Source organism: Pithys albifrons, chromosome 5, assembly GCF_047495875.1.
Source record: "Pithys albifrons albifrons isolate INPA30051 chromosome 5, PitAlb_v1, whole genome shotgun sequence".
Lineage (NCBI taxonomy): Eukaryota > Metazoa > Chordata > Aves > Passeriformes > Thamnophilidae > Pithys > Pithys albifrons.
The window spans coordinates 70,620,869-70,632,793 of record NC_092462.1 but is presented as its reverse complement, the minus strand read 5'-3'; the positions used below and the strand labels follow the sequence as shown (position 1 = coordinate 70,632,793).

At 49.6% G+C, this 11,925-nt stretch overlaps 1 protein-coding gene across 1 annotated transcript; it reads left to right on the top strand.

Annotated features, from left to right (window-relative positions):
- The first annotated feature begins 6,259 nt into the window (after positions 1-6,259).
- Positions 6,260-9,549, top strand: FOXI3 (forkhead box I3). The gene is made up of 2 exons (XM_071555267.1): positions 6,260-6,959; positions 8,290-9,549. The coding sequence occupies exons 1-2, from the start codon at positions 6,260-6,262 to the stop codon at positions 8,877-8,879; spliced, it is 1,290 nt and encodes a 429-aa protein (XP_071411368.1). The 3' UTR covers positions 8,880-9,549.
- The last annotated feature ends 2,376 nt before the right edge of the window (positions 9,550-11,925 follow it).

The window sequence follows — 11,925 nt, the reverse complement described above, 5'->3', positions numbered from 1 at the left end:
AAGTATAACCCAGCACCCTGGAATGTGAACAGAATGGTGTTCCTTAGCTCCTGTGCTGAGCACCACGTGGCCCCCTGAGTGCAAAGTATAACGAAAAGGAACCTGTGAGGATGATGGTCACAGTCCTGTTGAAGAGTGGCAGTTGTAGTCCTGTTGAAGTTCTGGTCCTTCTCTGGATTCAATGAGTGGTACCAGAAGTCCCCAAACCCCAAGATTATATAGGCTCAAATTCAGGTGGGAATGCCCGGTACCTTCCCCAGGGCAGGGAGTTTCACAGTGGGTGATTTAACTCTGTGAGTCATGGGCTATTTTTTGAATCATTGATGGCCCATTAGTAGATGCCCCCTCAAGCTGGGTGTGAAGGTGTTGATACCTCCCCGAGGGGATTTATCCCACCTGAGTCATTGGTGTGAAGACAGAAACACTCCTCTGTCTCACAGGGTTCTTTAACACCCAGCTTGTAGCCTGAGGGGTCAGGTGTGCCCTGGGCAGCTGCTGGAAATGGTCCATTGTTAACAGTCCATGAGAAATTACACAAAGGGTGTAGAATACCCAGTTTTGGTTATACCCACATAGTGATAAACTAGTTCCAGTTCCTGTGACTAGAACATTTGCCAGATCATTTTAAATAATGAGCTAATATCAGCTTTCTTAGTCCTCTAAAACCTTTCCAGTGTCCCAAAATGGAAAGCCAGAGTTAATGGCCCACACGATACTGGTCTAAAGAGTTCTGAAACTCTTGGCTGCGAATTACTGGGACTGGCTGATCATAAAATATTTCATTTATGTGGTTGCTATTTAACATAATTCCTAGTTATTAACAGAGCCCAAAATGCTCTTCCACCAGTACCTGCTACTAATACACTATCTGATTTGTCTCCCCCAGACAAACATGGAAAAGAAATACTAATTTAGTCCTTGTCCATTTCCTTGTGATTGTGGTGATGACAGTTACTGCCTTTATCTACTAATGGCTTCGATTATTTTTTCCTTAGCTGACCATAAATTCATGTTTTTATGTTTCCATTACTCATTCCAGGGCACACGTGGCTTATTCCAATGAATTAAGAGCAAGAGATACTGGTCTTTACCTTCTTCTATAACAGTGATCACTATAAGACAACCAGACCAGAGCACCAAGTTCCATTTCAAATATCTCCTTACACATCAAAACCATGTTAAAAAGCAAGAAGGTGATTTATTTCAGCCCAGGTCAACTTCTTGTTTTAAGCAGGAGAGAACAAGCTCCTTGCTTAATACTCCTCACAGAAAAGACACCATTTGATAGTACCAAGTCAGACACATCTCATTGTCGGGCAGACTTTTTTATTGCTGCAAAAATAAAACAAGGAAGGATTAAATTCATGAGATCAGAGGAGGGATTTTAAAATACTTTTTATGAGATTTAAGCCAGAGGAGAGGATGGAGGAATGCAGGGTATTGAGGCCTTCTGCAAATGTGTTTCCAAAGCCCTGGAGCATGTGCTTAATCCACTTGCAAACAGCTGATTTCCTTCTGTCTCCCACCAATTCCTTTTTCCCAAAAACCACGAAAATCAGGCTTTTTTTCCCTGCTTTGGGAAAATCACTTCTGATACGCAGTTACTGAAGCCTGGCCACATCCCTCTGTCCCTCAAAACTCTGAAATTCCCACTTGCAACTGTCTCACACCCAAGGTGTCTATTTAATCCCACTTTTATTAGGAGCACAGCTCCGGGTAATTTACAGAGGTTACATACAATGAACCTTTTATCAAAACTTCAGCTAATCAGTCACTAACAAGCTCTCACTCAGGAAAGGGCTAGACAGGCCTAAAACTAACCTGAGAGGGTAAAAAAGGGGGAAAAAATTGAAAATAGGATTGGGAAGAGGGTGTTCCTGTCAAACTGGATTAGTGGTCCCATCCACAGCTACAGAAACACTTGTGTGAGCACAGCAGCCATAAAGACCAGCCAGGAGTGGAGACAGAGCAGTTTCTTTCAGCAATGGTGTTTGCTCCCCACAGAGTAAAGAGCTGGAGTAACTATGGCTTGAGATGAACTGTGATTTAGTCCTTGCTTTGTGGCTGGGTCCACAGGCTCCATCACACTCAGCAGCACATAAACATACTGGGAAAATATGTGCTACTCCAAAATGGTAACCCCCAGTCTGCAGCCTGCAGTGTTTTATGGAGACCACAAATTTGAAACAAAACCAAATCAAGCCTGTTGTTGGTACCCTGAATATCATGGAATGAGGACACCTCCCCAGGAAATGTTGTAGGGTCTGAAAAATCAAGAAAGATTTGAAAACCTCTGATCTTATCATAAGGTAAGTTGGCAAAATTTAATCACCAGAACTTCAGTCCAATAGATGACTAGATACAGGAAGGAAGAAATATACATTATTCTCCTTAGGTAAGGGATAAAAATTACTTCAACCTGTATATACATACACAGAACAACCTTCTCAAATTCATGGCAGTGAAACATCTATTGCACACCATCAGATATTATGTTAGCCATTTGCAGGACAAATTAGATGTTGATAAAAAAGAGACGTTCTTATAGTATATTAATTCTTATAGTATATTAATAGGTGTAAAGTACTCGGTATAGGAAGCAATATGCTTGCCTGCAAGAAAGGGAGTGATACTAGATCTTAAATTTAATTTGAGCTGCTCTTAGTCAACTCCTTACTGTTCTTGAGGGAGGAGCCACAGTACCAGACCACTGCAAGAGAAAAGAATTTCTCCAACTTGTCCCTGAAGATGAAGAACTTGGTTTCAATTTCATTGACCACTTTGGAGAAATATATAACAGAATACTTCATGTGCAGGTTGTATGTAGGCCATAGAGTTACCACCTTCTTGCTAGCCTGACTTATATTGCAAATGTAGCCAAAACAAAACAAAACAAACCTGCTTCACTGCAGCAATTTGGAGCCACTGAAGGGATCCTGGTTTCTCTGCCCTCCCAGTAGTGCCAATATGTGTTAATATGTCCTGATCCTCCAATATATACCTTGTGCCAAGACCTTAACATCCTTGGGAAACAGAGAGAGGCCCAGGTGGGTGCAGGTATCGGTTCCCACTGCAACACTGTCTTGCACTGCAACTTCAGGTCTGAAGCATTTTCAGGTTTCTGTGTTCAGCTGAACACACCTGAGATTCCCAACAGGAAAGTTAAGCCTGTACCTACATGTTCAGAGGACTTGGGCCTTAGAGGCAAAGACAGTGTCTTCCTAGCAGAGGTAAAAGCACTTGACACATGCTCAACAAGGACAAAGGCAACACCAAAGGGAACAGTGTGGCAAGCACAAGGCAAGGATGGAGAGGACCTTGCTCTCCTGCAGCATTTTTCCTTGAAAGTCTTGAAACACTTTCCAAGGCTGCTGACTGGAGAGGTTTGCACTTAAATGCAGCTGGCCGGTGATATGGCTAAGCCCAACTCCAAGGTGCCACAGGCTCCTCTACCCAGCAGACCTCACTGCCCCACACTCGGTGCCAAGGCTAAGGAATGTCCCAGGCACTCAGTAATAACAGGGTCATTTCACAGCTTTGCCAAAACACAGCCTCAAATCTGCTCCCAGCCTCAGACTCTTACCTTGAAACTGATTTCAGTTTTGTGTTTCAGCGTCTTTTGCCAGCTACCCGGTGTGTTTCTGCAAGGCAAACGCCTCCCAGAGCTCTCTGGGAAAAAAGCAGCATTTAGAAAGCAAAGAGGCAGAGTGCTGGATCTCTTCATGCTCTCCTCGTGCCTTGGCAGAAAGGAACAGCAACAGGTCTGTACTGAGAGCTGACAATGTTTCAAGGCAACACTGCACACTACTTGAAGGATAACTGCATTAAGAAAATTAAATGTTTTTACAGCCATCACACCATCAAAGCTTTATTCTCTCCCCTCTTTAAATTAAGTGTTGGTTTGCATATCTGTGCCATCCCAGCTATGTAATAACCTCTCTAAAGCTATTTTTGTTTCACATTCCTAATTATTTGGTAAAGGAAGCTGGAGTTGTCTGAGGACACGCATTTTTATTAGAGCTAAGTCAGCATTATTTTCTCACCCATTTCCTTTGTTGGAAGCAGAGAAATCAGCTCAGGAAAACTCGAAGGCAGCATACTATGCCTGTGAGGGAAACTATCTTCCCTGTGTCGCCATAGCTGGACTATTCCTCTAGATGGCTCTGTCCTTGCCCCCAAACATCAAATCCCTGGAGCAAAAACCTCATTTTCCAGCGATACGGCGATACCACTGACTGCTCCTCTTCCTCCTGCAACGATGTGGGGGTTTTGACCAAACGGACACACAGATCTATAGTCATTTTAGAGAACAGTATTTTCGGCTTAGCTCTTCAAAGACAGAAGGAAGTTGCTTTAAAAAAAATCTACCTCTTTCTTGTCCTTTAAATGTCCTTTCGAGCTGTGATTTCCCCATAAACTGCTTGGTTTAGATGCCTGTTGTCCGGTCAGACTTCAAGCCAGCATTTTCCAGTGCGACCCTGCTCTAAGGAGATGCGGAGCTGTTATAAATCTTAAAGGCAAGGAAGCTGAGAAGGGGAAAGGCACCTTGCAAAACGTAATGTAAACTTTTCTCCTGCTGTTCTGGCTATCCAAATACACACGGGAAGCTCTTTCCCGAAAGGATGCAAAATAAAATCAGCAAACGCAACAGTGACAGAAACAAAATAACAACAGAAAAAGTGAAACAAAACAAAACAAATCCACAAAACAAAAACCTCCAAAAAACAACAACAGAACTAATAAAAAATTAAATCACACACAAAAATCAAAACAGCAAAAAACGCCAAACACCTCCCATTGTGATTAAGGGAGAAAACCCCAAATGGCAATTCTTTAACTCAGTCACTTTTAAGTGATTATCTGTGATTAATCGCTTTTAAGTGATTATTTAAAATATTTGTTCACTTGTTTTAAAACGAAATAGAAAGTTGGAAATCCTTTAGTTATTATATCTCTGCTTAGATCACAAAAGGGATGAAAAGCTGGAATTGAAGGCAGCCCCGGAAAGCTGCCCCGATTCAGCTTCACTGCTTTACAAGTGCGTTTATAACTATTTTATCAAAGATACAAAACGCAAAGACTTTTCCCAAACGCTCCTCTATTTCCCAAATCCTGACGTCCGGTGCTTGCAGAGATCGCCTTGCATATGTACCTGGAAAGGGCACTTTTAGGCATTTTTACCAGCAGAAAACTGAGTAACAATCCCATTTAAGACCCGGGGATGAGATGTAAATTTTATTTATCTGGTAAGCGACTGACAAAGGCATTCTAAATCTTCCCGCATATTGAGTGGTTTTGTTGCTACACGTGTGCTTTGCCTCGGACCAGAGGATTTGCTAGAGCTGGTCCCCGTAAAGGTGCCGTGTGTCGCGATTGTTGTGAACACCGAGAGCTTCTTCTCTGCAAAGGGATGCGCTTTACCTCAGGCTGCCCTGGAGCACTAGGGCGAAAATCAACCTTTATTCACTAAATCTCGGCCTTTGCCCATCAGCCCGTTCCGCCCGCGGCGCGAGCGAACACGTCGATGCTGTTTGTTTAATTTCGGGCAATTCCTTATTCAAAGCAATTCATTTTCCAAAGCTAATGAACTGCTATCTCAGCCCCGGCTGCTGCTGTGAGACGCGCGGCAAAGTTACACCTCAGGAACTGAGTTTAAGGGAATTTCACCCTTCGCGTTCCCGTCGTGGGAACCTCAGCGATGCTCATCCCTGTCCGACCTCAGTGTCGAGACGGAAGGTATCGGGGACGATCTCATCCATGGGAAAGGGGGATCGCATCCCTTAGCGCCGGGGCAGCGCGGAGAGCCCCGGGGAGGGGGCGGCCGGAACGGGGGAGGCCGAGCAGAGCGGAGAGACCCCTAGGACTTAAGAGTGGGGGTGGTGGGGACGGGCACAGCCCAGGGGGTGGGTCCGGCTCGGGGATGCTGCCCCCGCGCTGCCGGGAGCCAAATCTCTGGCGCCTCCCGCAGCTCCCCCGCCGGTCCCTCCCCCATCGCCGCTCTCGGGGCCCGGCCTTGCCCCCCTGCGCCTCCCTCCCCATCGCCGAGCAGCGCTACTGGCTGCTCCCTGCGCGCCGCCGCCCGCCTGCCCAGCCCCGTCCCCGGCCGCGGGCGGGGAGTCCGGGCGCACGGCTGCGCCTATAAGGGCGCCACGCCGTAGCCCCCCAGGAGTTTTTGGTCCGGGGCCGGGGGGCACGGGGTGTAGCCGGGAGAAGGACGGGAGCGAGGGGGAGCGCCGGCCGCCCTGCATGGCCAGGGATTATGAGCGCCGGTGAGTTGCAGCAGGCGCAGCCCAGAGCCTCGGCGCCGGCGGCCGCTCCCGCGCCCCCGCAGCCCCGCAGCGCCCAGGAAGCCCCCGACATGGCGGTGTACTGCAGCGAGAACTTCAGCGTCTACCCCCAGCCCAGCTTGCACCCTCCCGGCGCCGCTGCTGCCGCCGCCGCGGCCGCGGCCGCCGCTGCCGCCGCCGCCGCCTCGTCGGGGCAGCGGCCGGGCGGGTACGCGCTGGGGGACTACGGGGCGCCCGCCAATGCTGGGTACCTGTGGGGCATGAACAGCCCTGCACCCTACCTGCAGGGTCCGCCCGGCGCCGCCGCCGCCGCCGCCGCGCCCTTCCTGCCGCCCGCCTCGTACGGCTGCTCCCGGGGCGGGCAGCTGGTAGGCTCGCCTCCGGCACCCGGGTCGCCGTCGACGGGCGGCGCGGAGCTGAGCTGGCTGAGCCTGGCCAGCCAGGAGGAGTTGCTGAAGCTGGTGCGGCCCCCCTACTCGTACTCTGCGCTGATCGCCATGGCCATCCAGAGCGCGCCCGAGAGGAAGCTCACCCTCAGTCACATCTACCAGTACGTGGCCGAGAACTTCCCCTTCTACAAGCGCAGCAAGGCCGGGTGGCAGAACAGCATCCGCCACAACCTCTCCCTCAACGACTGCTTCCGAAAGGTGCCCCGCGACGAGGACGACCCCGGTGAGGTCCCGCACCGGACGGGAGGGCTGGTGGGAGTAGCGGGGGCAGGGCGTGCAGACTGCCGGCACCGCCGTGAAGAGAGGGGCGGCAGGGGTCCCCGTGACCGGCGGGTCCCTTGTTCCCGTAGTCGGGCACTGTGGGGACATGGCGCTCCCCTGCGCCGTCGAGGCCAGGCGCTGAGAGAAGACCGGATTCCCTCGCGTCCTCGGGTCGGCGGTGAGAGAAGACAGACTCCTCTGTCTCCTCAAGCCGGGCATTGCAAGGAGACCTGGCTCTCTCGTCCCCTCGGGACTGGCTCTGTGAGCAGATCGCGCTCCTCCGTCCCCTCTAGTTGGGCACTTTGAAGAGAGCGCGCTGCCTTGTCCCCTGGGGCTCGGCGCTGTGATGACACTGCGCTGCCCCATCCCCTCGGAGCCGGCAAAAAGGAGACCAGGCTTCCGTGTCCCTTCAGACGGGTGAGGTGACCGTCCCCCTTCGCCCCAGCCCGGCCCTTCGCTGCCCCGCGGGAGGTGTAGGCGGGGAGCCGGCTGGCCCCAGCCCTCGCCGTCTCCCCGAGCAGCCCGGGAGCGCCGGTTGTGCAAGGTCCGGCTCCTTCGGCCGTGATTCACGGCTCCCTCCCTGCCCGCCGCTGTCCGGCGCGGCCCCGGGGCACAGCCGGTGCCCGGGAGTGGGCGGAGGCGCGCCCGGACAGCGCTGGTCCGGCCCGGCGGGTCGGGGGCGTGCCGGACTGGACCCGCACGGGACCTTGTTGGGGTCACTGCGCCCGTCCCGACCGTGAGCAGTAGGCGTGTGGAGACAGCTGATGACACCACTGCCCCTCACACCAAATCTTGTGCATGGGGCAGTTTGTTTGCGACCTCCACAGCTCAGTGCTGCTGGCCTGCTGCCCCCTCTCTGTGCCCGAGTGCCTGCCCGGTTTTCCATCAGCTTTTCTGAGAAGAGCCATGGCAGAGGCACTGCCTTGTTAGTCATTGCTGAGATGACAGCAAGTGCCTGAACTTCTGTAAGGCAGAGCAATGGGAACTCCACGTTTTCTTTAGCAAGGTCTGAGGTAGAGGTGCAGATTCTCTCCTTAGGTTTATGCTCTGTGATGGAGAGGTTCCTCCTTCATGTGGTCTTAAGGCCTACTCGGGCGTTGGAGGGATGGAGGTGGTGATGTCCTGGAGCCAGGTTTTGGATCCATGTACTGGATGGACAATAGGGAGGAGGAACAGGTGTAGGAGAGATGTGGGGTGTGTGCCTGTTGGACATGATGCTGCTTATCTGTCAGCAGTGTGGCTCACTGTCACGGAAGCTTACTTTCTCTCTCGTGTCTCCTGTGTTCCACCAGGGAAGGGAAACTACTGGACCTTAGACCCCAACTGTGAGAAGATGTTTGACAATGGGAACTTCCGTCGCAAGCGCAAGCGGCGCTCTGAGCCCAACGGCCCTGCTACCGCATCCACGGCCTCCTCCCTGGGGGGCCTGAAGGCTGAGGAAGAGCGGCCCATCCCAGCCACAGGCAAACCATGTGGAAACAGCCCACCCCCGGAGCTGGACCCCTCATCTTCTGCCAGGGACCATCCAAAAAGCTCCTCTCCTTCCGGTATCATTTCATCCACCCCCAGCTGCCTCAGCACCTTCTTCAGCGGCATGAGCTCCCTGAGCAGTGGAGGCAGCCGGCTGACAGGGGGTCTCAGCAGTGACCTGCATCACAGGAACTTCTCTGCTGGACAGCTGAGCAGTGGCACTTTCACCGCTTCCAGCAGCTCTTCTCAGGAGGTGCCTTCACCAGACCAGCTGCAGCGGGTTGCAGGACCTTCTCCTGCCTACTACAGCTCCTTCCATCCCAGCAGCAGCAGCCAGGGAGCCCAGTACAACCACTACTACAACTTCACGGTAAACAGCCTCATCTACACGAGGGATGGAACTGAGGTGTAGGATGCTGGGGCAGTCTGCTGCCAAGTGAATGGGAGTTGCAGGTGTACCTGGCAGCATGGAGGACCATACGCTTATTGCAAACAGCATTTCAATGTGGACACTTCCCAGGAGTTCTTCCAGGAAGGCAGATCTTCTCCGCTTTTGAAATAAGAACACCCCTTAAACACCAGCAGAAGGCAGATGCAAAGTCTTTTCCCCACCCTGGAAAATGTTAGGTGGTCTAGGTGGTTTGCCATTCAAATTCTGCAGTCGTGAACTGAATTAATGTTGTCAAAGGTTTTTAATCCTGAATGTAGAACAAGAAGTTTAAAAACTATAACTGTAAAGCAGTATCGACAAGAGACAAGTGTAGACATCCAGCGAGTCCTAGAAGAGAACAGAAAAAAGAAAATGAAGAGATTTCTTATGAAGTGCCTTGTACAATGTATTAAAAAACTCTTCTGCCAGCAATTGCCTCTGTAAGCCCTTGCTTCTGCCCTGATCCTTCAATATACAATGCACAGGGAAATACTCTGGGTAAACACCCACTCAAAACCTCCTCAAACCCATGGAGGGTCTTCCTGTGCATGGCATATTGTACAGTGCGGTCATGTTATGTAAAACAATCCTTTTCTCTGAGCTTAGTACCAAAGATAACTCTAGCCATGCAGCTTTAGCACAAGAATAAACACTGGGGTATTTTTATACATATTTGTACGTAATGTAACTCTTCTGTACATATGTTTCTACATGGTTTTATATTTGTAAATTATGCTCTGGAACTGTACTTATTTATAATGTGTTTTAAACTTTGTTAAAATTTATTTTACTTTGTTTCCCCCCGGTTTTTTTCCGTTTTATTTGTTTCGAATTTGTTGTTCTTTTTGTTTTTGTTTGTTAGTGCATTAATGAAACTTTTCAGGCTGAACAGCTGTTGGGAATAAAATGTTAACAATTATTAGATAATTGGCCTGGTTGTTCCTCAGTATGTTTGAGGTATTTTAAAACTCTGTGGGAAACAGGTTTTTCTTTCACCCCGTTTGGGATAAAAAGTGCAAAGATTTATGAACAATTTCATTTGCACAGTAAAGCAGAAAATTACCTGCTCTGGGCCCAAAAGAGACACATCTGAGCTGTTTTGCTGCCTCTTGAAGTCTCACTGTGCAGAGTAGGCACTTTAGGTTTTTTTATTTCTTTTTTTCAACGTTCTGAATTGCAACGGCCCTTTTTCAGCCTGGTTTAATGAAAAAAAATAGAAGCTTACAAAAGTAAAAGCAGCGGAGCCAGTTCCAGTGTGATGCCACCTAGCAGGAGGTGTGAGGTCCGAGTTTGGCTGCTGGCTCCATCCGTTTTGCAATTCAGTTTTTCTAATAGGATTGCACCTGCTTACACTGTTTGCAGTGAGAAGGTGGGACCAGCTAGCTAGCGGGCCAGGCAGTGCTTCAGAGAATCCGTCCCGATTTCCTGCTACTGGGAAAGGAGAATCCATCCTCAAGTAGCCATTATGCTAAACAATCAACCCCTAATTCTTGCCGTTTGCATAAGCTATTTGTTGGGGGCTGTGTGTGGTTAGAGCATAAATATAAGTGTCTTCATGAGGAATGTAGCATCAATAATGAAGTTAAGCATGAAATTGCAGCTATTTAACATAGGAGCCTCTGCCGTGATGTAAGGCCATCCCTGCAGGCTATTCAGTAAACCAAATAGTTGGCAGCTCCTCTTCACTGGCTACCTGCATAACAGTGATGCAAGATAAACCGCTGGCCTGATCCAAAATATAATGAAGCCATGACGAAACATCAGATGACTTCCATGTGCTTGGGACCGGCACTAACAAACCACCACTTGTGCAATCGCTGAGACCAGTGGGTGGACGGTAACTCCTGCCTCATCCATCCCCCTCCATCACACCTTCCCAGTATAGATACCATCTTCCTGGCTTTAGGGGTAATTCCTCCCAATTTTAATTTTGTCTCAGGTGATGAAGTGGTAGTGATAATAGAAGGGAAAGAGTAGATTATCACTAGGAAAAAGACAAGGTGGTCAATCTTGTTCTGCTTGAGTTCAATCCCACTAAGTGTGGAATAGCTTTGTTTGGATTTTGGACTGCTGAGCTTGTTCTAAAAGCAGTGGAAGGATTCCCTACAACTCCAAAAGGTTTAGAGCCAGTTCTTAAGTAAGCTAGGAACTGCATACTTGAGTATCTGGGTAACCATTGCATCCCTTCCTCACCCTGCCAGCCTGCTGTCAGACCTTAGCAAGCACAAGCCCAATTGAGACACTCATGTGTGTCCAGCTCATGTTCTTCCATCCAGACGTGTTTCAGCACTTACCCTCTGCCATTTCAATCATCTATATCTTTCTTCAGGCATTATCCATACACATTTGCTCCTGAGGATCCTGAATCAGGGGAAAATTTGTGTTATTGTGTGGCTTGCACCTGGCAGAATGTTCTCAGCAAATATCCCATGGCTCAACGGACCTTGTGCCATATCGGTTGGTGGTGGCATAGCCAGATCCTGCCAGGGCAGAGTCAGGGAAGGATTCAACCATTACAGTGATCCAGTTCTGCTCCTGAGGGATGGTGGTGATCTCCAGGAAGGTTTTGTCAAGTCTAATTGTCGCCAGTGCACCTGTCCAGCCATTAGCACTAAATCCTTCTCCTTTCAGGGAAAGTACACCCTTAGCTGGAACCAGGATCTGCGATCCCTCCTGCTGAGGAACCACCCCTGCTGTGCTCAGGGTAAAGGCCCTGCCCAAGGGACACAAGAGTAGATTTCAGCAAATAGACACCTAGTTTGCAGAGAGGAGCCAAGTGAATGAGCTAATGGCAGCCTTTTAGGTTTCCTTTTGTCATTAAAAGAGACCTTTTTTTAGCAAATCTTGGGAGAGGGAGGGCAAGAGGATTGAGTTTAATGAAAGGCACTTAAAAGTAGCAGGGCTTTTGTCATGGGTTTAGGGATTTACTGAGATTCCCGATTGAAAGAGGTGAAAGACAAAGGCAATTAGCCTGCTGTCCCACCCTAAGAGCAGCCACTCCTCTCTAAATGCCAAGGCCAAGCCTGGG

What these genes read in the sequence shown, in the direction of transcription:
- FOXI3 (XM_071555267.1), top strand. Translation starts at nt 6,260, where the DNA reads ATGAGCGCCGGTGAGTTGCAGCAGGCGCAGCCCAGAGCCTCGGCGCCG. An exon ending in CCGCGACGAGGACGACCCCG is followed by an intron (nt 6,960 to 8,289) that starts GTGAGGTCCCGC and finishes GTGTTCCACCAG; the next exon opens with GGAAGGGAAACTACTGGACC.